Below are 24423 nucleotides of genomic sequence, written 5' to 3'. Positions count from 1 at the left end.
TGCGAGTGCAAAACTGGTTAAGGACTCGCAATTGGTTCTCAAAACCCAAAACAATAGCAGAAGGATTCCAAAGAAATCCTTTCTGTCCTCATCCTAAAGTAAGAGAATTAAATAATTACAAGAAATGATTATGATTGAGCTGATCTAAGCATGTAGTTTTTGTTCATTATGTCTCTCTTCGAGAGGATATTATTAGAATTTTAGTGCATTGAGCTTGCCCCAAACCTTCGGGTCACAAATGTTATGAGCCTCACATTTTATCTTGTTTCTCAGTTTCTTCTAAAAGCTTCTTTACCTCAAATTGATCGTGCAAATGTTTTATGTATGTGACAATTGCTTTCCTCTTCTGCATAATTCTCTTTGAATAATTAAGTAATCCCATTATTTTCCAAATTAAATGTGACAAGTAATTTTGATTTCTCATACATTACAGTAAATCTCATGAAATTCAAAATAATTTGCACAAATACAGTAGTAGAAATTGAAGCCACATCCTAATCTAGTATTAAATAGTGGATTTTACCACCGCCGCAACAAGAAATCAAGCTATTCCCGGAAAAGTGAACATGTTGATTTCAAGGTGCACTTAGAGTGGATACGGATAGGGGTGCAACTTGGGTCGGATTGAGGCCAACCCTAACCCAGCCCGAGATAGCATTCCCTCAACCCTAACCCGAGCCTCAGGCTGAAGATGGTCAACCCTAACCCAACCCGCCTCCAAATCGGGTCAGGTTGAGTAGGGTTGGGTTCAGGTTCATCTAGGGCCAAACGGAAAAATACAAGAAAAAAAACATAATCCTGAGAAAATCATGATAAAATTAGAGGACGGAGGTCAGGTTCGGGTCGGGTAGCCAAGACCTCAACCCTAACCCAACCCGAATTTAAATCGGGTTGGCTTTTCCCAACCCTAAACCAACCCAACCCGAGAAAATGTCAACCCAAAATCAGGTTGAACCCGTCGGGTTCGGGTTGAGCCCGACCCAAGTTGCACCCCTAGATACAGAGGTGAAACAGCCTCATTCTAGTAAATAGAAAAAAGAATAATTTCTCAAAATTCTTTCCAAACTCTTCCTGACGTGTAAAACACCTAAATTGCTCCAAATCTGTAACTATGGTTGAAGCGAGAAACAAAAAGCCCAATCCCATCTGGTCTATTGCACTTGAAAATTATGGCGCAAATTAACAGCCATAAAACGAGTGATTGTGTGTTTTTCCCGATCCGAGCCAAGAATGGTGTTTGGCTCTGCTTGCTTTCACCGAATCCCCGCCTCCCAAGCAGGTTTCTAGCACTCTGCCTGTTGCTTTGGATATCCTATGGCCCAAAAAAACCCCTCCGAATCATACGATTCCAAGATACTAGAGTTTTCATATGGTGAGTGCGAGAAGTCCAGTATTTTTAGTACAGTGGAGCCCACTTCAAAGGATGATCCAAACCATTCATTTGTTGGGCCACAAACCCATAGATCATCTCCATAGGATGATCCTAATCCTCCAATCTGTAGAATTTTCTATTATGTGCAGTCCATCTACAGATCAGATGGGTTAGGATCATCCTAAGAAAATGCAAACCCCACTGTACTTCTAAAAAAAACTGAATTTCACCCACACTCGCCACATTAAATCTCAAAAAGCTACTAGGATTACAAGATTGGGGTATTTTTTGGCCATGGGATATCCGACAATGGACGACTTTTGCAGAGGGCTACTTTACTACAACTTCACGCCGTCGTGGTAGCTTCAACTTGTTGCCCATATGGAAGTAGAATCTCAGATAACATAAACACGAGTCTATGAAACAGAATAAAACTTGGAGCCAATAAGAGCTTTTGTTTGACGCCTGCAATCCAAAGTTCAGCAGGAATAGGTATAGTTAGTATAACATCAAGAAGGAATTCTCTTAAAGCTAGTAGCTTGAGAGATTCGTTCTTTCGCTTCGTTCTATCTGGTCATTTTTATTTGGGTCCTGCCTGGGGATGGAGTCTCGAAATGCAGAGGTCAAAGGCGTAAAGTCATCTAAATCCCATTCGCGGAAGATGAAGTTTTTAGGTTCCAAGGTGTGGCCAAGCAGTGTGTGCTTGTCGTGTGACTTGATTAGTCGGTAAATATTTTGCGGTTGAACGGTACTGTAAAGATCACAGCTTTTTGTGCAGTACAGGGATGTACATAATCCAATGTCAATGTTATCTTTTTCTTGGACTGGTACCGGCATGTAGCCCCAGTTCACCTTAATATTTTGTAATGCAAGATGGGACTACTGGCCCCGATTGCTATCTTAATATTAACGAAATATGTCAACTTTAAAAAAAAAGAAAAAAGTACAGCATCAATAAGCGAAGCATACTGTAAAGTATCAGAATATGGCCTCTCACAGTTCTCATGACACAAACTGTATTGCAACATCAACAATCTGGCAGTCTAAGTTGCACTCCTTCAGGCGGTGGCCGTAGAGTGAAAACCATCTCCTTTGTCTTCCCAAAATATACCTGTTGTTGAGATGGCTCAGGAATACAATGCTTGCACAAAACTAGCAGATAGTGATGGAAGAAAAAAAGGACACGATGGAATAACCTGATCTAGAGAGTTTCTCAGCTTACTCTCCATTTCTTCTATCATCCTCCCCATATTGCAGAGGTGACCCTCTGCGACCGATAGGTCTACACTCATCTGCAAGTAGAAATGTTAACTAAATGTTCATATTTTGGAGCACAAATCCAAACGTTATATGAAATCAAACATTGATACACTATCCAAAACTTCTATAAGGACGGAACAAGGATTACAATAATACAAGCTGTGGAAATACGAAAACACTTGAAGCCCTGTTTGCTTTGGATTTTGAGAACCGATTGTGAGTCCAAAACTGGGTATTGGACTCAAAATTAAATGTAATTTTGGGTCCATGACTGATTTTCGGATCACAATATGTTCTCAAAATCCAACGCAAACAGGGCCTTAGTTTTCATGAGCAATCAAATTTCAAAATGACATGCAAGCAAAAGGATTTGTGAAGTAAAACCTATGCATTGTCAAGTTGGTGCAAGGCAGATTAAGGTGCTAGTATTCATACACGTTCAACTCAACCATCTTTAAGTTACAAGTTCTTTTGAATTTGTTAGTTAACTGTTTCTCCATCTTCAATCCAATTTAAAATGGCAAATAGTTCCCATTCTAGAAGAGGATGGGTGCAGTAGCAATCCACTCATAACTTAGTGACGGCTCTTTTTCGAATGACGAAGACCATTATGGTCATATTCAAGAAATAGAACAACATACAAGTAGAGTGGCCACATTCAAAGTACAATGGGACATGGGATGTAATAACCCTCTATCAACATAAGAAATCATTAAAGGGGGCACCATTGCCATGGTAGGAAATATTAAACTTTTGGATTTATAGGAGCGATGTTATTCTCAGTGGTGAAATACTTCTGATGTGACATGCAATGTATTTGCTCAGACACTAGGTTCATAACACTTACACTGAGAAATCCGCCAGGCAAAATCGGATCTGATCCCCTGCAAAGAAATCGAATAGAAGAAAAAAACAACCCACAAGATGCACAAAGTTTTTACGTGATTCGGCCAAGATGCCTATGCCCACGGGCGAGAACACGCTCTTCCCCTATGAGAAAACAAAATACAAGGATTACAACAAGATTAACCCCGAACCTGCAAACCGCAACCCTTCATCTGTCTGCTCAACCAAGACCGTAAACAAGACTAGCCCAAGAGAAAAACCAAGAAATTACTTCACTCTATTTCTCATTTTCTCTCCCTCTTAGCCCCCCACCTCCCCCATGCAGCTGCCACTTTAGCCTCCCACCTTTTTTTGTCGTAGATATATGAGAGTTTTATTTTTTCCAAAAAAAAAACCTTACGAGATCCTTTCCTATTTTAGTTTCCCACCACAAAACCCACAATACACGGCAAACAAGGCAACTTTCTCAACAAATGAGTTCCTTTCCTGTAGTTGCACTTCTCTATCGCGTAGTTATGTGTTCCTGTCCATAATTTCTCTATTAGTTCTGCATTTGTTTCATGCACTTCTCTATCGCGTAGTTATGTGTTCTTGTGCATAATTTCTCTATTAGTTCTGCATTTGTTTCACATTATTTCATCATTCCTTGCTCCATGAGCAAGGCAGATCAAGCATCACATCTTACATGCATCCATGGTTAAATAACAGAAAAGTGCTTTTTTTTTAGATGGTGTGAGGATTTTTTGGAAGAAAACAACAAAATACTGGAAAAAAATGAATAATATTAGAACCAGAGTTTTAAATTTCGGTTGCAGTCGCCACAGAAACGGATGGAAATTTCGGTTTCAGATGGAAATTTCGGCAGAAGTCTTGTACAATCACGGAAACATATGGAAACATATGCAAAAGATATAGTTTTACAATCGTAAGTCAGGAAATGCTAGAATAAGCGCAAATACACACAGAAACCTTCACATAAGCAACACGACCATCATACATTGAACAACTAGTGACATGCGGTGTCACGCATGTCTCATAATTTAGTATATATACTACATTTCACATGTAATCCATAATACATATAACACATTTCACATGCCAATCCATATAAATATAATTGTGTAATACATTCAGGTATAGTATATCACTAATATATTTATGGTATTGGTTTCGGTATACAATTTGGTTTCGATATTGTTTCGTGGGGATGGAAACCAAAATATTTTGGTCGTTTTATGTCAATTTCGAAGAAACATTAAAACCATGATTAGATCTTCCCCTAAAACGCATGTACATTGATAGAAACTCCACCTAGTGTGAGTGGAAGAGCAAGAGAACTGGTGGGGGGGTTTACTCGATGACATTAAGGTGGATGATTTACAATTTAAAATTAGTCACTAAAAGTTTGCAGACTATGCACTACTGTTCTGTGGAGCATCTAAGCTATAGAGCAGGCTATAAGACTTAAAAGCAGTAATCCAATGTTATGAGGCGGCATTGAGTAAGCAAGTAAACTTCTCATAGTTAGTGGTGACAGGGTGTGGGTGGAAGATCCACCAATAGAAGAGATTACTTATGTTGTTGGGAGCACCAAAGAGAAATTGTCAGGATCTTATCTTGGCTGCTATTGTGAGTTTGTAAGCCAAACAAATCATTGTGGAACCTGGTGATGGGGAGGTTTGAAAGAAAATTATCCACTTGGAGGGGGGTCGTCATCTCTTGGTAATAGAATAGCACTTAAAAATCAGCACTAGCAAACCTTCCTATTTACTACAAGTCGTCGTTTGCTTGCCCATATAGTGTACTAAATCAGTTGGAAAGAATCCAAAAGCAGTTTCTTTGAAATGATCGGGAGGAAAGCAGAAAATACCACTTGGCATTGTGGGATATGGTTTGCAAACCAAAACGAGAGGGCGGTTTGGGAATTAGAAAGCTAAGGAGATGCACCTTGCTCTCCAAAGGAAATGGCTTTGGCGGTCTAGGGAAGAGGAATCAAGTCTTTGGAGAGAAATTATCAAAAAACAAAAAAAAAAAACTGGAGTGGAAGAAAATGGTTGGTGCCCAAGGAAGTTAGCAGGAGGAAAAGGATGAAGGGTATTGACAAAGTAGCAAAGAAATTCTACATGTGGACATAGTACAGAGTTGGCATGGGTAATAGGGTAAACTTTTGGGAGGATAAATGGTGTAGTGATGAACCCCTTAGTACCTTATTCATGGATTTATTTAGGTTCGCTGTTAACAAGTAAGCAGCAGTGAGCACTCTAATTCGTAGAGAAGAATCAGAGAGTTCTTGGGTGGTGCCGTTAAGTAAGGAACTTGTTTTGTGTGATTGCATTTCTTGCATCTCTTCTTAACATTTTGCTGCACATTGTGTTTTATCCATGGTTTAAAATTTCGGTTTCGGTAACCGTTTCGGACCCCACCGAACTGAAATTTCGGCGAAATCCTAAATTTGGTAATTTGGTTCGAAATTCCGGACCGAAATTCCGAAATTTCGTAAATGGCGAAATAATGAATTTCGGCAGATTTCGGTTTCGGTCCCCACCGAAATCCGAAATTCGAAATTTCGGATTTCAGTCGAAATTTAAAACCATGGTTTTATCCTTAATTGAGAGATTAGAGTCCTCTCGGTTTTCTACATATATTAAGTCCCACGAAAGGACCATGGAATCTGGCCATTGTCTTTGAATAGAATATTTTCAGTGAAATCAATGTATAACACATTGACAGAAATCGAAATATCCTGAGTACTTGCTGCATGTGTCAAAGCAATAAAAATTTATTAATCATCTCCTTCTCCACTGCCCTGTTGCCCCAGATTAGTAGAATTATATATTCTTCATATCTGGGTGCCATTGGATGATGCCAAAATCTATTGATTTACTTATAGCTGCTTGGAGAGCTTTTTTCATGGTCGTCAGGATGAAGAACTCTATGGAAGTCTCCTAGCCACACCATGGACAATATGGTTGGAAAGATATGGGAGAATATTTAGAAGAACAAGTTCTGATAACAAGATTCAAGAAGAAATATTAGTTATTAGTAGGTGGTGGAATGGGCTGTAATGACTAACTGTTTCAGAGTTGTGCACTTGTCAATGGTGAAAAGAAAATGATGATTTTACATCAAAAGTTCTGAACCGAAGTTGAAGAATGTCCCTAGATGAAAACCACCTATTTTGGGCTGCTTAAAATTAAACTCTGATGGAGCAAGTAAAGACACCCTAGAAAGAGCGGGTGTTGGAGGTATTGTTAGTGATGGCAATGGTGTCATCTTACTAACTTCTACCGGTGTAGTTGGAATTAAAAATGCCACAGATGTTTAAGCAGTAGCTCTTGGGCAGGGGGTGAAACTGAAATTAATGCTATTGGACTCTTTGATATTAATCTTCGGGTGGCGTAAGGAAAATATTGGACACCCATGGAGACTCGAAGATATATTTGAGAAAGTGTTCGACAGCCTAGAGTATCACCAAATCCTGCAGTGTTGTGAAAAAAGCTATCAGGAGGCTGATAAATTAGTTAATGAAGGAGTGTCTCGTGCTGATTTGATTACCAAGGGCTTTATGCAAGAGTAACAGCTGTTTTGAAGTATCCTTCCATGCCATATTTTGTCTGATCTATGTCTATTTCAGGTTATTTTCTAGTACCCATAGCTTAGTGACTAATCATCTCGATTGGGAGTCAAGTGTAATTGGAGATTTTTTAATAGAGTCTGTTTCGATTAAAAAAATCACCTGCTGGAATTTTTTTCGAATGGTAATCAAAAGACAAAAGCATTATTAAGAAAACAAAGAGGACAAAAACTTGACCAAGCTGGTCAACCAAAGGAAAGAAGAAAACAACAAAACAATAGCTCAAGCCATATCCTCAAAACAGAAACAGGAATACCCACAAATAGTCAGGGTTTCTATGGCCACCCGGTAGTGGGCTAAAGAGTCCACATCTCCACTAGCCCGCTGATAGATGTGCTAGAAACAACAGCCTGGCCCCTACCATCTAAAACATCCTCCATCGCATGAGAAAAATCTCCAAGGGAATCCTTTTCCCTCTTTCAATCATTAAGCGAATTATCCTCAACAACCTAAGAACCAAGTGCATCACACCTGATGATAAGGATTCCTATCTATAGTATGAGGGCTTTAGCCTCATCGGAGTTCATCAGTTCAATAGGCCCTGAAAACACCCACCTAACCGAGCTGTGATGACCTCTGTGGATCCGAGAATCCAACCCGTATCAGGACTGTCTATGCTAGAACCATCAAGTTAGGCTTAAGAACGCCAAGAGGGAGAGGTGACCGCTGAGGAGACGATCAGTCATGCATATATAACTGACCATAACCACATCCCAGACGGCCCGAAGATCAGTCTATATGACACTACTGAACTCATTCACACCCATGGCCTACCTTACCATGGTAGAGAAAATAGAATAGTGAATCGCCTGCATTGGCATCAAAACCCCTTTTATTAGCCTCTTGTTCCTCACCTCCCATACTAACAACAAAGTAAATATGGTAGGACGCCAGCAAATTGGATATTAGACAACAATTACAGATTCAAAGGGTTGACTTGGTGGAGGGAATTTCCGACACAAAATCATAAATTTAACGAGGTGATCATATTCAGAGTCTACAAGGGCAAAGGGTAAAGTTCTGACATCATAAATGGTGTCACATTACACTTTTAGTAGAGATATTCCCAAGACTTATACAAGGTGGCGATGACAATGAAGAGGTTGTACTTGATTGCTATGATTGGGTTGTAGTGACCTCAATAGACTAATAGTAAAAGGGGATTTCCCCAATGTAGATAGGAGGGTGAGCGGGAACCAGCCGTACCCGTGGAGAAAAGATGAAGTGAACACTGAATCGTCAATTGCCGCTATGACACACATTTAGATGAAATCAAACATAATAAGTTGAGAAATGGGAGATAAAAAAGCTTTAACAATGTTCACTTTAGAAATGTCCACAGCGACTATTGGATAGAGCTAGAAAGAATGCAGAATTAGTTACATTTGCCTCCTGTAGTTTGATATTAATTATAACTATGAATAATAAGACCAAAGCAATAAAAATCCATATGAGTTTGCATGAACATGCTAGCAATCTGAAAATAAAACTCATCTATTGTAGACTAAATATTCAATAAGAAAACTATTAGTACTGAGGCATGCCCTGAGAGATAACTACTAATGCTTAGCACAAAAGATTCAATCTTATTTGTATAAATTTTAAAGAGGAAATACTTGTCTTCTGATTGATCCGGACAAATTGAAAGTGCCAGTTGGCTTATCACTTGTGGTCAATGATAGCATAACGGTACTGGTTAAGCAGTAATGGGCTATTCCTTCTTCCTGAGCACCAACCTAGTAAGTAAGAAAATGAGAAAGTTAATATATCATAATAAACATGGGAAAGGAACCATCTTTAGTTAAAATAGAGCGAGGTTGCAGGAAACAAGAAAAGAATGGAAAAAAATTCAGTTACTTGGTGCATTCTATCCACTAAGAAATTGTTCACACCTCAATAACATGAATAGCATCCCATGCGCCTTCTTGCAAACAACCTCTTCGACCGTGCCATGTCTTTGAACCATCTTCATACACAGCAATCACTATATATCAATGCGATCATATAAATTTTTTGTTGGGAGAGATGCCATAATAGTAGAAAAGCTGACCTTTTTTAATTAAAAAACAAGCTACAAAGCCATCATTATCATCTTCCCACATATAGACTGATGAAATGCCACCCTCATAATACCTACCAATGCAGTTGTGCAAAAAGTTGCTATTACTTCTTCAGAAACAAAGAAAGCTTCCCTCAAATGTGAGAGCTGGAATTACTTGCACAACTAGCTACATAAAGTAGGGAAGGACAAACCAACAACTAAAGATATTGCTAAGAAAATAGAAAGACTATGTTTAAAGAAATATAAACATAGTCTAGGACAAAGGGAAGCAAAGGACCTCACTGGTCACGATAAATTGCAAAGATATCATTTGCTTCGACTTCAAGTTTCCTCAAATCATCTGACGGGCATGGTCCATCTTCCAAGGGTGGATGATACTTGTTTGACCAAGGAGATCTACAAAGGCAAATGGCAAGTGAACAACCCCCTCATCTAAATTTCAACAAGTAATAGAACAGTACTGTGAATGAACTTCAAAAAATAAGCAGTATCTGAAATAGTTCACAAAAAAATTGCAATGCCATAACATTGTAACAAAAAAATTGCAATGAATAAACATTATTGGATTGGTTTAGCTGTTTACCTATACGAATCTGCATCTCGGTTGTATTCACACAATATGAACTCCTTTCCAAAGTCCAAATCGCAGAAAACCTGTTCTCTTGGTCCACACAAAATTTAAATTATCCAAGGGTGGAAAAGAAAATAGAGAGATTTTTCATTTTTATTGATATACAAAACATATTTTTTGACAGAATACATTTTAAAAACCAACTATACATGATAAAAATTTTCCAAAAACAAAACTGTAGGGTTTGGCTCGTCAAACCAAGTAATAGATACAAGCAAATAAAAAGGCATGGCAAGTCCTTTTGATGTAGTACAACCCCACGTTGAAGTAAAGGATGAGATGGACCAACATAGGTAAAAGATGGAAGATCCGAAAGTAGCTAAAACATAGGCAATGAGAGGAAATATCGGGACTTTTATGACCTAGAAAAGGAGCAGAAATATGAACCAAAGAAGACAGGAGAGGCAACTGCTCGTGATGGAAAATCTGATGCAGACGGGGCTCACTTCAATGTGACACATATGAGGTCAATCTATGGAATATGGTATTTTAAATAGCAAATTTTTGTGCCAGTTTTTTAATTCCCATAGCTGTTGTGTTTCTGTTTTTGAAAGTCATTAGTTTCGAGAGTTTTAAGATATTAGTAATGTTTATGACCTAGAAATGGAGCAGAAACACGAACCAGAGAAGACAGGAGAGGCCACTGCTCGTGATGGAAAATCTGATGCAGATGGGGCCCACTTCAATGTGACACATATGGGTTCCATTTATGGATGACTGTATTTTAAATTGCAAATTTCTGTGCCAGTTTTCTTAAGTCCAGTAGTAACTGTTGTGATTCTGTTTTTGAAAGTCATTAGAATTGAGAGTTTTAAATTACACACACATATATCCATAATATATAATATATTATATATAATATATAATATATAATATATATGTAGTAGGTAGGTGTAGGTTTTGGATATTTGAATAAGAAAACAAATCTTCTTTTGGTTCAATTTGTATTTACAGCCAGTTGCAGTTTGTGGAGTTTTTCTTGGAAAATAAAACTTCAATTCGAAAGCTTTTTGCAGTTATTTTCTGCAGGGGTTTTTTAAACAAGATCTTAAATTTCAGTTTTGAGTTCAGTTCCAGTCGGCAAATGATGAAATTTTAAGATGAAAATTTGGGAAACGCTAGAACAAGAACAAATACATACTTCGAAACCATCACATAAGCAAGAAATGGCTTAATCACATCGAGCACTTAATGATATGCATTGTCGCACATGTCTAGAACAGTAAAGTCAATAAAAAGTACAATCTAATAAAGTATAAGAAAGTAAAATGATGTGTCTCCCCCCCAAGGACCCCGTCTCTATGTCAATACCACGAAGTTGTAAGGTATTATTGGTCTCATGCCGATCTGACATCCCATGAATAAGATACAATTACTCTGCTATGCAGTTCAATGATGTTGCCTACCAAATATCATTCTCTGCATTAATAAAATGAAATAAATTCAAATCATAACCTCTTTCCATTTTTTGTCGTTCTGACCATTTCGATCAAATTTTGGGAATTTCGGTCAAATTTCGAGAAATTTGGTCAAATTTTGATCGAATTTTGGGAATTCTAGTCATTTGAGTTGTTGTCAAATTAAGGATTTATTTATTGTTCCATCAATCAAATTGATATTGACATCTGTTGAGAAAATCTGCCAGGCAATCCGATCCAATCATGCACAAATATAACGGAAAAGTAAAATAAACAAGCCACAAGATGAACACCAAGATTTTATGTGGTTCGGCAAAGCCTACTCCACGGGGGAGAAATACGATCTTCCACTATGAGAAAAACAATATACAAGGATTACAATGGATTAAACCCAAACCCAAAACCCGCAACCCTTTCCTTGCTTCCCAAACCTAAGATCGTACGCCGAGAGAAACCCGAGAGAAAACCCCAAGAGAAACCCAAGAGAATAACCCAAGAAGAAAACCCTCTATTATTCTTCTTCTTCTCTCCCTCTCTTCCTCTCTTCCTCTATCTTCCGTTCTCTTCCTTTGGCAGCCGACACACCAAAGATTTCTTGTTTTTCTGCAGCCCACAATAGAGAAAACCCTATCTCACGTTATTTTTGGTTTTTCCCAACACCGTCAAAGGCAATTTCTATTTTGCCTTGCCGCTGCATTTTCCACCGAGTGGTGAAAATAAGGCAACTTTCCCAACAACATCAATGATTTACTTCAAGCAACAACCAAACACTCTCACTTCACTTTCCTTTCCACTCCACTTCACTAGGATGTCACGTCACTTCACTAGTATCCCTGAATAAAAACTGAAAGAGCCATGCAAACAAGAAGAAAGATGACATTTTTTTTAATGGTAAAAGAAAGATGGCATTTAGATAATAAATGTTACTTTATTCATTTATATTCTTCATCATAAGGGAAATGTGAATAGTGTTGGTGCACTCGAGTGCCAAATCACATGGGTCCCACATTTTTTGTGGTGATCCAAACCATTCATTTGCAAGGCCCCATCATAGATAGGGTGTGTACCAAAAATCAGGTCCATTGAATCATCCTAACCCCTCCAAAAGTGGAGGGCAAAAATGGGCAGATTTGTGGACAAACAGAGTTTGTCCATTTTGACCTCCACAAATGGATGGGTTAGGATGATCCTATGGAGCTAATTTTAGGTACATACCCCATCTATGTAAGGGCCTTTCAAATGAATGCTTTGGATCATCCTAACAAGTGGGCCCACATGAGTTTGGGGCACTCGAGCGCACCTAAGCTTAGGCCACTCGAGCGCACCAACACTTTCCTCATATATATATATATATATATATATATATATATATATATATATATAGAGAGAGAGAGAGAGAGAGGGAGAGAGAGAGGAAAAGGATTGTACGCTCGAGCGTACCAAGCTTATGGTATGCTCGAGTGCCCAATCACATTGGTCCCACATTTTTTGTGGTGATCCAAAGCATTCATTTGCAAGGCCCTATCATAGATAGGGTGTGTACAAAAAATCAGCTCCAATGAATCATCCTAACCCCTCCAAAAGTGGAGGGCAAAAATGGGCATATTTGTGGACAAACAGTGTCTGTCCATTTTGACCTCCACAAATGGATGGGTTAGGATGATCCTATGGAGCTGACTTTTGGTACACATCCCATCTATGTAAGAGCCTTTCAAATGAATGCTTTGGATCATCCAAACAAAGTGGGCCCACATGTGATTGGGCACTCGAGCGTACCATAAGCTTGGTACGCTTGAGCGTACAATCCTTTTCCTCATATATATATATATATATATATGTGAGAAAACGGTTCCTACACACTGGTGTAGATAAGTTATCTACACACTAGCTTTAAATACAGTGGGGGCCCACATTGTTTGGGTGATCCAAACAATTCATTTGAAAGGCCCTCACATAGATAGGGTGTGCAAAAAAAATCAGATCCATATGATCATCCCAACCCTACGATTTGTGGATGTAAAATGGACATCTATAAACCTTCGCAAATCAGTCAATTTTTTGCATCAACGGTTCTAATGGTTAGGAGGATCCTCTGGATCTGATTTTTTGTGCACACGCTATGTATGTGAGGGCCTTTCAAATGAATGGTTTGGATGTGGGCCCCCACTGTATTTAAAGCTAGTGTGTAGATAACTTAACTACCGTAGTGTGGAGGAACCGTTCTCTCTCTCTCTCTCTCTCTCTCTCTCTCTCTCTCTCTCTCTCTCTCTCTCTCTATATATATATATATATATATATATATATATATATATATATATATATATATATATATATATATAGAGAGAGAGAGAGAGAGAGAGATGTTTTTAGAAGAGCAATGTTAACTTGTTTTATGCGAGAGATGTGTGTGCTTTTGAAAATTCAGACCATATTTGATTTAAAGGATCTTACCCATATGACCTACCCCACCCAACATATCAGTCCTTGGCATAACTATATCCTATGATTTTGGTACTTAGAGGATCCTTTTATATCAAATCCTCACAATATCTTTAACAACAGCATCAGTATGCAGGTAATATAGGTGCAAAAAGATTAATTTATAGCATCAGTTTCTATATAATAATTTGAATATTTTTTCCATTTAAAAGATCATATTCTGAAATGACATGTGGTGATAAACATTAAGATAAACAACTCATGACTTGTAAATAAGGCTTAATAAATAAAATAATTATCACACATACACAAAAAAAAAAAAAAAACAAATACAGGGCATTCGGAATAAATAAAAAACATAATCACGGTCAGTAGAAAGGTACCAGATGCAAGGAAACAATGTCGCAGATTTGAAATTTTGGTTCTCTGGGTCACAATAACCATTGCCTAATTCATAAATCGACCAAAAGGGAAAGCAATCCATGGAATTTCACATAAGTTGATAGATCGCCATAAGCACTCCATCAGTTAAATCCATTAAAGAAAATCAGACATTTCCCACCAAAGCACAATATCTTAATGGGCTCCCACAAATACAACCAGCAAAATCCAAATCAACACAGTTCATATAAAAAAAAATCAACATGAAACAAAACTTGCTTTTCTCGACAGCTACTTCCAAAGGACACAAAGTCGACTCAAACACAAAATCAAAGCATTCAAAACCCCAAATCAAAACTAGCTCCCTTTTCACACCAAATCAAAACTAGCTCCCTTTGACGCCATCAGTGGCAAAAAAAAAATTTAACAAAAAAATACCACATCAATCAAAATCAAAAGAATCACACATTAGCAAACTGCACGAAAATCTAAATAGGAACAAAATCCAAGAATTTGCACCGAATGCAATCGACTTGAAGGTAAACCGAAATACATAAGTTACAGAATCCAAAGGAAATATCAAATTGCGCTGATCGATGCAAAAATAGAACAATCAGAGCTCGATTTCCAATCTGGACGCTATAAACCCTAACAACATCAAAATCAAAGGGCCAAAAGAGCCGCATGGAGCATTTGACAGCGAGAATCCTAGACTTTCTTCAGAATAAGCGGGAAAAAAACGAAAGAAGACAACAAAAAAAATAAAATTTGTTGAAATAAAAGCAGATGGAAAAAGGGGAAATGAGAGAAAAATGACCTGGAGGGGCTGATCAACTTGAGAGAGGAGATGAGATGAGTGGTGAGGGAGGAGAGATAAGAGCGCTGAAAGAGCCGTTTCAGACTCGTTTGGAGAGATTCTACGAATCAAATCCATGGCACCCTCCATTTCTAGATCTCTCTCAGAATCACAGAGAGAGTGAGAGTGAGAGATTTGTTTGATCCGAGTTTCCCTCGCTGAAATCTGTATTGTATATTTGTATACCCATGAAATTTGTTTTTTGGGCTCCTTTTTAACTTTTTTAAGGCGGAGTGGTTATCTCCATTGGTAGTCGATGGCCTGGACCCACACCAATACACTATGCGTGGTAAAATACACCCTTTGTTTTTTCTGATTTTAGCTTGTCATAACTCATAAGTCATAACGATATTTTATAGGGTGTCAGCCCTTATAGGATGATCCAAACCGTCCATGTGATGGAACATAACGTAAATAGGGTTGTTTCCCCAAAATTCATCTCCATAGGATGATCCTAACCCTCCGATCTATAGAGTTTTCCATTATGCAGTTCCTCTATAGATCGGAGGGTTAGGATCATCCTATGGGAATTTTCATTTTGGTCACAACCTATTTACGTTGTCGCCCATCACATGGACGGTTTGGATCATCCTATAGTGTTGTCCGTACAGCACTTTTTGAAAATTACTGTACTATAAGGTCTTACACCATATAAAATCTCGTCATGAGATAAGGACCAAAATATGCTTACAATGATCTAGGTTTGAGATGTTACTTGAATAGTGGATTGACGAACTTGCCCCGAAAATTTTAGGGCCGCAGATCAGGTCATTCTTTTAGACTTTTGGTTGTTCTTTTACCATGAAGTCAGCTCCTTGGCTCTGTAATTGGGGCAGACAAAGAGTGGAACCTAACAAATCCCTACATGCCACATGGCACGGCAGTAAGGGTAGTTTTGCCCTTTTAAGGGAAAAAAAGACAGAAAACAAGGGACATGAAGAGGCTATTTGTTCAGTTCTACTCTCGGTCCTCAACTCGGTTATCATATCATTATTCGTTTGATAATGAACTGAAAGAAGTCACCTTCTAATAGGGCTGCAACTCGGGTCGGGCGGGTCGGGTTTTTTCACGTTGACGCAATTTTTAAAGAAAAATTCTTGTTTGGCAAGGCAACTCAACTCATAGAAGCAGAAATTACACTCACATTACACTTGAATCAAACAATGCTCTAATCAAACAATGTTGTAATTACAATCAAACAATGCTGAATCAACTCAACTCATAGAAGCAGAAATTACACTCACATGCGTGGGTTTTCACTTTTAACTTTTAACTAACAATAGAAAAAAATGTACATACTATAACTTATGTAACTTGGGTCGGGTCGGGTCGGGCCCCTTCAAACCTGGCTCGACCTGAGATTCATGCGGGCTTTTGAATGCTCAACCCGGCTCGACCCGAAACCCATGAAACCTGAACCCAACTCAGGCTATTTTCGGGTCGGGTCGGGTAAAACCCGGCTCGAGTTGCAGCCTTACCTTCTAAGAGGAAGATGAAAAATTCTACAGTTCTAAGGGTATTCTAGTTATTTGATTACGCGGCATTTGACACTGAAGACCGAATGTATGGAAGAATGTCTCTTTAATTTGTAACGTTTGTCTTGGCGCCGTTTTAATATTTTTTTTCAAAATTGAATTTGGCGGTTTTTTTCAGGGGGTGTAAAAGTAATTATAGGTCATGTTTAGCAACATGAAAAAAATATTTCATGGAATATTGAATATTAGCGGGGGACACTCGGACAGTAGTGAGAAATGGGTAGTGAGGGAGAGACTGCAGAAGGGGGGAGTGAGGGAGCAGTGTACTAGTGTATTTTTTTTTCATGGTTTTTTTTTAGGGATTTCTCATGCTCTCTCCACTCTCCACCCTCTCAAGGCTCCTCCCCCGTCTCAGCTTCTATGGGAAAAAATTTCATGGTTGTCAAACATGCTCAGAGTGGTATTTTGGGATACTTATTCCCTATGACCATTGAGAATTTTAGACAGATTAAAATAGTCCGGAAATGAAAGGTGGTCCCCAATACAGGTAACACTAGAACAGCAAATGAGTGGGCCCCCGGGTGGTCCCCATTGAAGATAGCCATGAGTTCACTGCACGTTATTTAAAACTTAATGGCTACTATTAACACACAGATGAGTTGTAATTCTTTGTTTGTTTAGGGTGACTCGAATGACCTTTCTCCAATTGTGTGGCCCATTTTGTTTATTCAATTAGTTTGTGCCATGTGTACCATTGGCTGCGGACACTTGTGGGGCCCAATGATGGAGTGGATTTGAAGATACTTGAAAACCAATCAAGACATGTATTGCTTTAGTCTAAGGAAATGGTCCTGCACATCAATTCAAGACATGTGAAGAAATGATTGATAGGAGGGAAATATCATTATCCTAATATTATATTTTTGATCTATAAAGATTGGGTGGACGGTCAAGATCGGGCCTAAGTATGCAAACTACTCTCCACCCGTCTTCTAAAACAATTTATGATAACAGTTGGCTTTTTCCTCTCCAGCATTTCCCCTCCCCTTTACTCCTATAGCCAGTTAACTCATCCTTCGTACAAGGTGCCAACGTTTACAGTGGCCCGATTTTATACATGTATATCTGGTATTAGGGGCGGAGCCACATGTAGCATGAGGAGGGCAGCTGCCCCTGTTGAGTTGGCCAAACTCCTTACTAGGCTCAACTTATTTAAAAGCCATCTCCACTGGAGCAATCACTGGCTACCACACATGGTGAACATGGTTGAGGGTCTCTATCAGAAATCATTATATCACCACAAATAAAAAAGAAATGAAAAAAAAAAAACACATAACTCTTCATTGAATTTCTTGAATTATTGCATCAGAAATAAAAGCCCAAAGGCACTAATCACAAATGATTTCTTGAATTATAATAACAGAATTCTCTCCCTCAATTGCAAAACACATGAACACAAATTGATAACTAGATACCTTACTGTTTCAACCAAAACCCCCCCATATCACCCCATGCATTGTTTTCAATCCTACTAAAAAGAAAACCTATAAAACATGTCGTGCCTATAAACATGCCCAGGATTCACAATCTGAGAAGGGAAATTGGGGTGATTTACAGAATCAGGATATCCTTGAGTCTCTAAACAAATGCCATTCTGGGGCCCATAAGAATACCCACCTTTCCCCAAGACATCCACCAACTTGTTACTTGTATAGAATTGCAATCCTGGTTGGTTAGTCCACAACTCTAATGATCTACCAGACTTGCTATCCTTCACAATTACCGCCTTTTTCAAGCCGTTGGGATCCGGGCGCGAACTATCGAGCACATAATTGATGTCATATCCTGTAGGGAGATCGGCAAATCGGCTTCCGATCGTGTTGGGGTGAAGGAAATCGTAGGGCGTGTTTTCCACGGAAAGGATTTGGCCCGTGGGGATGAGGGAATCGTCGACCGGAGTGTAGTGAGACCCGAAGATTTGGACTGTGTTTGAGAGGATACTTCCACTGTTGTGGCCTGCGAGGTTCCAGTAGGTATGTTGAGCTAGGTTCACTGGAGTGGGCTTGTCTAGAGCTTTGGCTCTCATTTTGACACTTAGTTTGTAATCTCCAACTATTTTGTAGGTGACTACCACAGCCAGATTGCCCGGAAATCCTACACAAGGAAGAGTGTGTTAGAACTAGCAAAATCATTTGACAAGTAGAACAAATCAAGCATTGGACACGGATTCCATAAGGAAAATCTAATCTGGAATGTGTGGCTTGTATATGCATGATCTCAACCATGGTTTTAGTGGGGCCCTTTTTTTTTTTTAAAGATAACTCAAATTTTATTCCAATCATCATAGATTATGATGGGGACAAGCAGTCCCCGGCCAAAACAAACCGCGGTAACGCTCAATGGTTCATCTCCCACCAAAACAAAATCAAAATTACAACAACAATTCAAAATGTTTCCCTAGTATGTTCTCCTGTCACAATATGTGTGACATTGAGATCAACTCCTGCCTTCGCCAGTGCATCCGCCATTGAATTCAAGGATCTTCTCCTATGTGTCATTAGTGGGACCCATTATCATTGCTAAATAAAATCATATTGATCTGGCTAAATAAAAGGGAAATGTTATGAGCACATTCATATTTTGATACTTGCACAAATCCAGCTGTCTTTTTCTTCTTTAATTAGCTGGTGAGAACTTTTGGTTTAAATAACCTTTCGAGTTTTGACAGCTCTTTAAATACTAAGAGACAGCTGGATTTGTGCAAATATCAAAATATGGTTGTGCTGAAATCATTTCCTAAATAAAATCATATTGATCGGGAAATCTTAACCATGAAATTAGAGGATTTTTGAAGATTGCAAGTAGATGATGAAGAGGAAGAGTGTTGGTTATTTCCCATCAGATGGTCGGATGGTATTAATAATCATCTTAATAGGGAAGTGACACATTTCCCCCCTTTTCTTCCCCGGGACACCTCCTTTAGTGTATTTATGACTACTTCTTAAAACTAGAAGGGGGTGGGTCAGAGAAGAAGAGGGGGATAAATCATTTCCCTCTTAATAGTGCAATTTTGTACATGGGATTGGGTCCACATAATGAAGGATTTGGATCGCTTACACATATGAAATGCATACAAGTGCGACCCGACCCACTTGTTACCAGGATTGTGTTTTGATAATGGTGAATAGTGTATACACTAAACAAATGGTGTATGTTCAGTGCCCTACATGTGTAACCCTCTCGAGGGAGGAAAATAAGCCTGCACCTTGAGAAGGTGATGGGCCCCACTTTAACAGTCCCAAATAAGAAACATTAGGTTGTGTTTGTTTTGGGTTTTGAAAATTTCGTTTCAAGTCCAAAAGTGATTTTTAGACTCCAAATTGGCAAATTGCGTTTAATTTTGAGTCCAGTAATCAGTTTTGAACTCAAAAATCAGTTTTCAAAATCCAAAACAAAATGGGCCTTATCGGTAAAGAAGTCGAAAGGTTGGACGAGAGTGAACATATAGGTCAAGAATTCAAAGTTGACACGTTAATATAAGGCTCTGTTCACTTCTTTTCCCTGGTGCTGTTTTTCCTGGAAAACAGCCCTTTTTTTCCCTGACAAGACCTTGACAAGATAGAATTTCTATGTTCACTTCTTTTCCAGGGAAAACTATTATCATATGTGGAATTTCTTATTTAAAAGCTAAAAATGACGTGGAAATTGACTTTTTCCTTGTTACTTGAGATTTGCTTTCCGATTAAATAAATCGGAAAGAGGCTTTCCAGGAAAACGAAGCCTTTTCCTCTTTGATTCCTTTTCCTTCTACCTTGTCACCTGGAAAGGAATGGAAAACAAAATCCTTTCCTTTCCTTTCGGGGGAAAAAAAGTGAACAGAGCCTAAGGGAAAACTACTAAAAACCCCCTATATCAAAACTTATCTACAAGATTCCCCATAAAATCTTAATTACCATACTCTTCGTCCAATGCCTTTAATAATGTATAAATTTTTCATTACCAATTTTACCGTTACGTATAGATAAAGATTAAATAGTCTCTCTCTCTCTGGAGCGGTATCTAATCTCCTCTCTCTCTCTCTCTCATTATATTAGTTGTAAATGTGGGCCCTGACATATTCATGACTTTTGGCACATAGTGGACCCACCTCATCAAACTCTTTGTATGGAATTGGACATATATCAGAGGACCCACTACATCAAAACATGAACTAAAATGGTAGGCCCAAGGCCCAGGCAAGATTTGGGTAGAGATGGTGGGTCCCACCCCATCAAAAATGTTTAATTTGCGGGCCCTATCACAACAGAACAAAACATGAGCTGTAAAATGGTGGTCCCCACCTATGCTATGTATGTGTGTAAAATGATGGGACTCACCCTATCAAAATGTGTTTTAAAATGATGGGCCCCACCAGTGCTATGGATAGGTGTAAAAAATCCATCATTGAAAATATTCCACGAGAATTTTTTCTAAAAAAAATTCCTATGGAAAGAAAACGAATGACAAACTAAACAGATTTTTCATCAAAATCAAAACGTTAAGAGGGGAGTGATTTTAGGGATTTGTTGCTATTTCTACTCATCTTATTAAAAGTAAAAGTAAGAGGTGGTGACAATAGTAATTAAGGAAATTTTTAGGGGATTCCTGTAAATAAGTTTTGGTGTAGGCATTTTTTAGTGTTTTCCCTTAATATAATGCAACAAATGCGACACCAAAATCATAGAACTTGAAAAGGAGGTGGTGCCAATATCAAACAAAATTGAAAAAAACAAAAGGGAAAAGGAGCATTACCTTGTTCTCCATCAAAACTGTGGTAAGTAAATGTGATATGAGGGAAATCCCCAGCTTTATGATCTTTTACTGTCCAAATAACCTTGCTAAATCCTCTATGGCCGCCTATATAAGAGCAAAAGAGAAATTAAGAAAAAAATAAGAGCAATGATAGAGCGGCAAAAGGGCTCTTCATTGAATCCACGTCATTTTCTGAAATGAAAAATCAGTTACATTTGATGACGTGGATCCATTCATGAGCCCTTCTGAGGCTCTTTATGCAAGGGCTCCCTTGTATCTATCATTCCTCGCAGAAGAGAAATTAAGGGAAAAAAGATCACCATGAAGCATGTTTTCTCCTTCATTTGCAACTAATCTATACTTTTTTCCATTTAAATCAAAATGAGCCCCACCAATTCTATTGGCCACTCGCCCGACGATAGCCCCAAAATATGTTGTATCATTCTGAAACAAAATAAAGAAGTTAATGAATATGTATGTAGTTACTACATTTTCTGCATTCAATGAATGATTTTTAAGAAAAATCATAATTAAAAAATCATAATGTTAAATAGAATAAACATCACCCATATTCATATGAGTTCACTAAAATAATTAAAAAAACAGTATAAAAAGATCATGAAAACTAAGAGCATGTTTGGATTGCAGATTTTTTTTCCTAGGAATTTTGTTTGTTTCCACAATTTAGAGGGAAATGATAGGTTATGGCTTATTTAGAGGAATATCTTTATAAATTAAAGGGTCTCTCTAGATAAAAATTGAACTGTAGTGGTTTAAGGAAAAGCAAGAAATTCTGAAAAAGGTTTTTCTTTTCCAAGCTTTTCCATAAAATTCAAGTAATCCAAACAGGGCCAAAATAATTACAAAGTAGAAAAGAAAACATAAAACCTATTCATTGTTATTACAAAAAATATCTCACCACATATGGAGCAATTGTATCAAATCCAAGAACAACATCAGCCAAATTTCCTGCAAAAGCAGCACCAAAAAGACAAAATATATCAAATTCATACCCACATCAACCATCAAATCAACTTTCCATAATCAATAATCAAAACCCACAAAAAAAAAAAAAAAAAAAACCTTTTGAATCAGGAAGAACGGCAGAGATCACAGTAGCTCCCCAATTAGTGATCTTGACAGAGAAATTCCCTCTCTTAAGCTCATAGATGCCAACAATTTTCTTTTGGGGATCAACAGATGCATTTACAAGAGCAAACACAGAGAGAAAAAGGGAAAAAGCAGCATGGATTTTAGCCATGGCTGATTGAGCAGCCAAAAAGAAGAAGGATTTTACTGAAATTGACAGAAGAATAGGATTGTGAGAGACTATATATATATAAAAACGGATAGAGATGATTATAGGAAAAATCTATAGATGAGAATTATATGGAATTAAAGATAAAGATAAGGATTAATTAGTTAAGATAAAGATAAGGACTAATTAGTTGGTTTATCCAATTTTGGGCAACTTTCTCTCCCTCTCCCTATCTTTTGGACGCAAAATCTGCTAAAAATGTGCCCTCTTGATTGCACATACATGCACGTATGTGAGCAAAACAAGGGAACGAATAAAACCCCCCACCTTCACGTTTTTCGTTATGCTTTAAAGGCAAAAATAAACGTTAAAGCGTGAAGGGGGTATTTTATCCGCCAGGGGGATATCATTTCCCGTAAAAAATTAACAAAAAGTATGCGATAGTCAATTAATTAGACGATCATTCCTAGTATTATTGAATTGAAACATATTATTTGGTCGGGTCATTTCCTCATGGCCCGCGTAGGGCCCAAGATTGTAGCGCTTCTCATTATTCAATATCTATGTTTTATTTACATGCAGTCGATGGTCAGCTTCATCCAATCAATACAAGTTTAAATCTTTGCACTTTAACCTTTCTAGGATGGGACATGATGCCTAAATTTCGGGATACGATTATCTAAACCGTCCATTTTATAGGCCACATTGTAAATGAGTTGATCCTAGCCATCCGATCTATTGAGGAACAGCTTATTATGGAAACATCTATAGATCGCACGGGTTGGGATCATCCTGTGGAGATGAATTTTGGGACACAGCCTATTTACATTTTGCCCCATCAAATGGATGGTTTGGATTATCCTATAGTGTAAGCCGTACAATACTTTTTGAAAAATACGGACTTGACGTGCTTGCACCATTTAAAAACTCCCTATTACATTTTGGATGGAAATCTCCTTGCTTGATTCACCCACTGTTAGGGGTGCAACTTAGGTCGGGTTGGGTGTCATTCGAATCCGGTTCGGGTTGGGTGTTCTTAACCCGGGTTGAGTTCGGGTCAGGTTCAGGCTGACGGCTTGGGCAACTTGACCCGAGTGAAACCTAACATTTTTTTTTATCATTTTTGTGGGAAATGCTATCAGCACAACCATATTTTGATATTTGTACAAACCAAGCTGTCTTTTCTTCTTTAATTGGCTCATGGTCGCTTTTTGGGAAATGTAATAACCATTGACGGCTCTTTAAATACTAAAAGACATGATAGTTTGTGAAAATATCAAAATATGGGTGTGATGATATTATTTCCCTTTTTTTTTATTAGTTTTTAGTAGGCTTAAAAATTCAGGTTGGGTCGGGTTGAAACTTTGGTAGGGTTGGAAAAAGGGTTCCTCGGGTTGGATCAGGTTGAACCTCATCGAGTTGGAACTTGGGTCGAGTCGGGTTGGTTCGAGTTAGGTTTGGGTTGAGTAAATGGTTCCTCGGGTTTAGTTCGAGTTGGCTTCAACCTGACCTAACGCAATCCGAGCTGCACTCCTACGCACCGTATTCAACAGAGTTCCTATAGAAAAGTTAAAAAATAGAAAGAGTGACATGGGACTCTGCGAGACTCTGTGGTGGAAGTTTTTTTCTTCATTTTTTTTTTTGTTAACTGGTTTCCTGCAATTCAAAGGGATATTAGACTTTTAAAAAAATGAAATATATTTCAACCGGTGCATTTGCACGGGTCATCTCACTAGTCCTTCAAAAAGAAGTTTTTCCCTCTTATTAAATCTACCTTTTTCTCAAGTAAATCTCTCATATCTTTCCAAATTAGTAGATTAGTAAAAAAATTTAAAACGTACAGTCTCAATACCGAGTAAGTAGGACCTTCGTTTTAGTCTGCTTCGGCATAGAAAGGAGAAATTTAATGAGGTATAAGGAGGGTGGACGTGAAAATGAAGGACATTTTAACAAAAATTAACCTCGCTCTTTTAAAACACAAATAAAGGAGGAGGAGAAGG

The 24423-nt window shown here is 38.2% G+C and overlaps 2 protein-coding genes across 3 annotated transcripts; both read right to left on the bottom strand.

Moving 5' to 3' along the window:
* Positions 1-2255: 2255 nt before the first annotated feature.
* Positions 2256-15099, bottom strand: LOC143848264 (F-actin-capping protein subunit beta-like). 2 transcript variants are annotated; one of them, XM_077357163.1, is made up of 8 exons: positions 14861-15099; positions 9758-9828; positions 9457-9570; positions 9163-9245; positions 9005-9078; positions 8729-8848; positions 2595-2664; positions 2256-2483 (listed from the first exon to the last, which is right to left on the bottom strand). In XM_077357163.1, exons 1-8 carry the CDS (start codon positions 14987-14989, stop codon positions 2431-2433), a joined length of 714 nt encoding a protein of 237 aa, XP_077213278.1. In that variant the 5' UTR covers positions 14990-15099; the 3' UTR covers positions 2256-2430. The 2 variants fall into 2 exon arrangements, with proteins under 2 accessions (XP_077213278.1, XP_077213277.1); XM_077357162.1 differs by having other exon boundaries at positions 2569-2664; positions 14861-15098.
* A 2592-nt stretch (positions 15100-17691) lies between these two features.
* On the bottom strand, positions 17692-22500 carry LOC143848537 (uncharacterized). Its single transcript, XM_077357489.1, has 5 exons — positions 22249-22500; positions 22085-22134; positions 21486-21609; positions 21166-21270; positions 17692-18528 (listed from the first exon to the last, which is right to left on the bottom strand). Exons 1-5 carry the CDS (start codon positions 22424-22426, stop codon positions 17906-17908), a joined length of 1080 nt encoding a protein of 359 aa, XP_077213604.1. The 5' UTR covers positions 22427-22500; the 3' UTR covers positions 17692-17905.
* Positions 22501-24423: the final 1923 nt, after the last annotated feature.

This window comes from Tasmannia lanceolata, unplaced genomic scaffold (assembly GCF_043159265.1).
Source record: "Tasmannia lanceolata isolate RefF3 unplaced genomic scaffold, GAP_Taslan_0.1 ptg000016l, whole genome shotgun sequence".
NCBI classification, from domain to species: Eukaryota; Viridiplantae; Streptophyta; class Magnoliopsida; order Canellales; family Winteraceae; genus Tasmannia; species Tasmannia lanceolata.
This window is presented reverse-complemented; position numbering and strand designations above follow the sequence as displayed.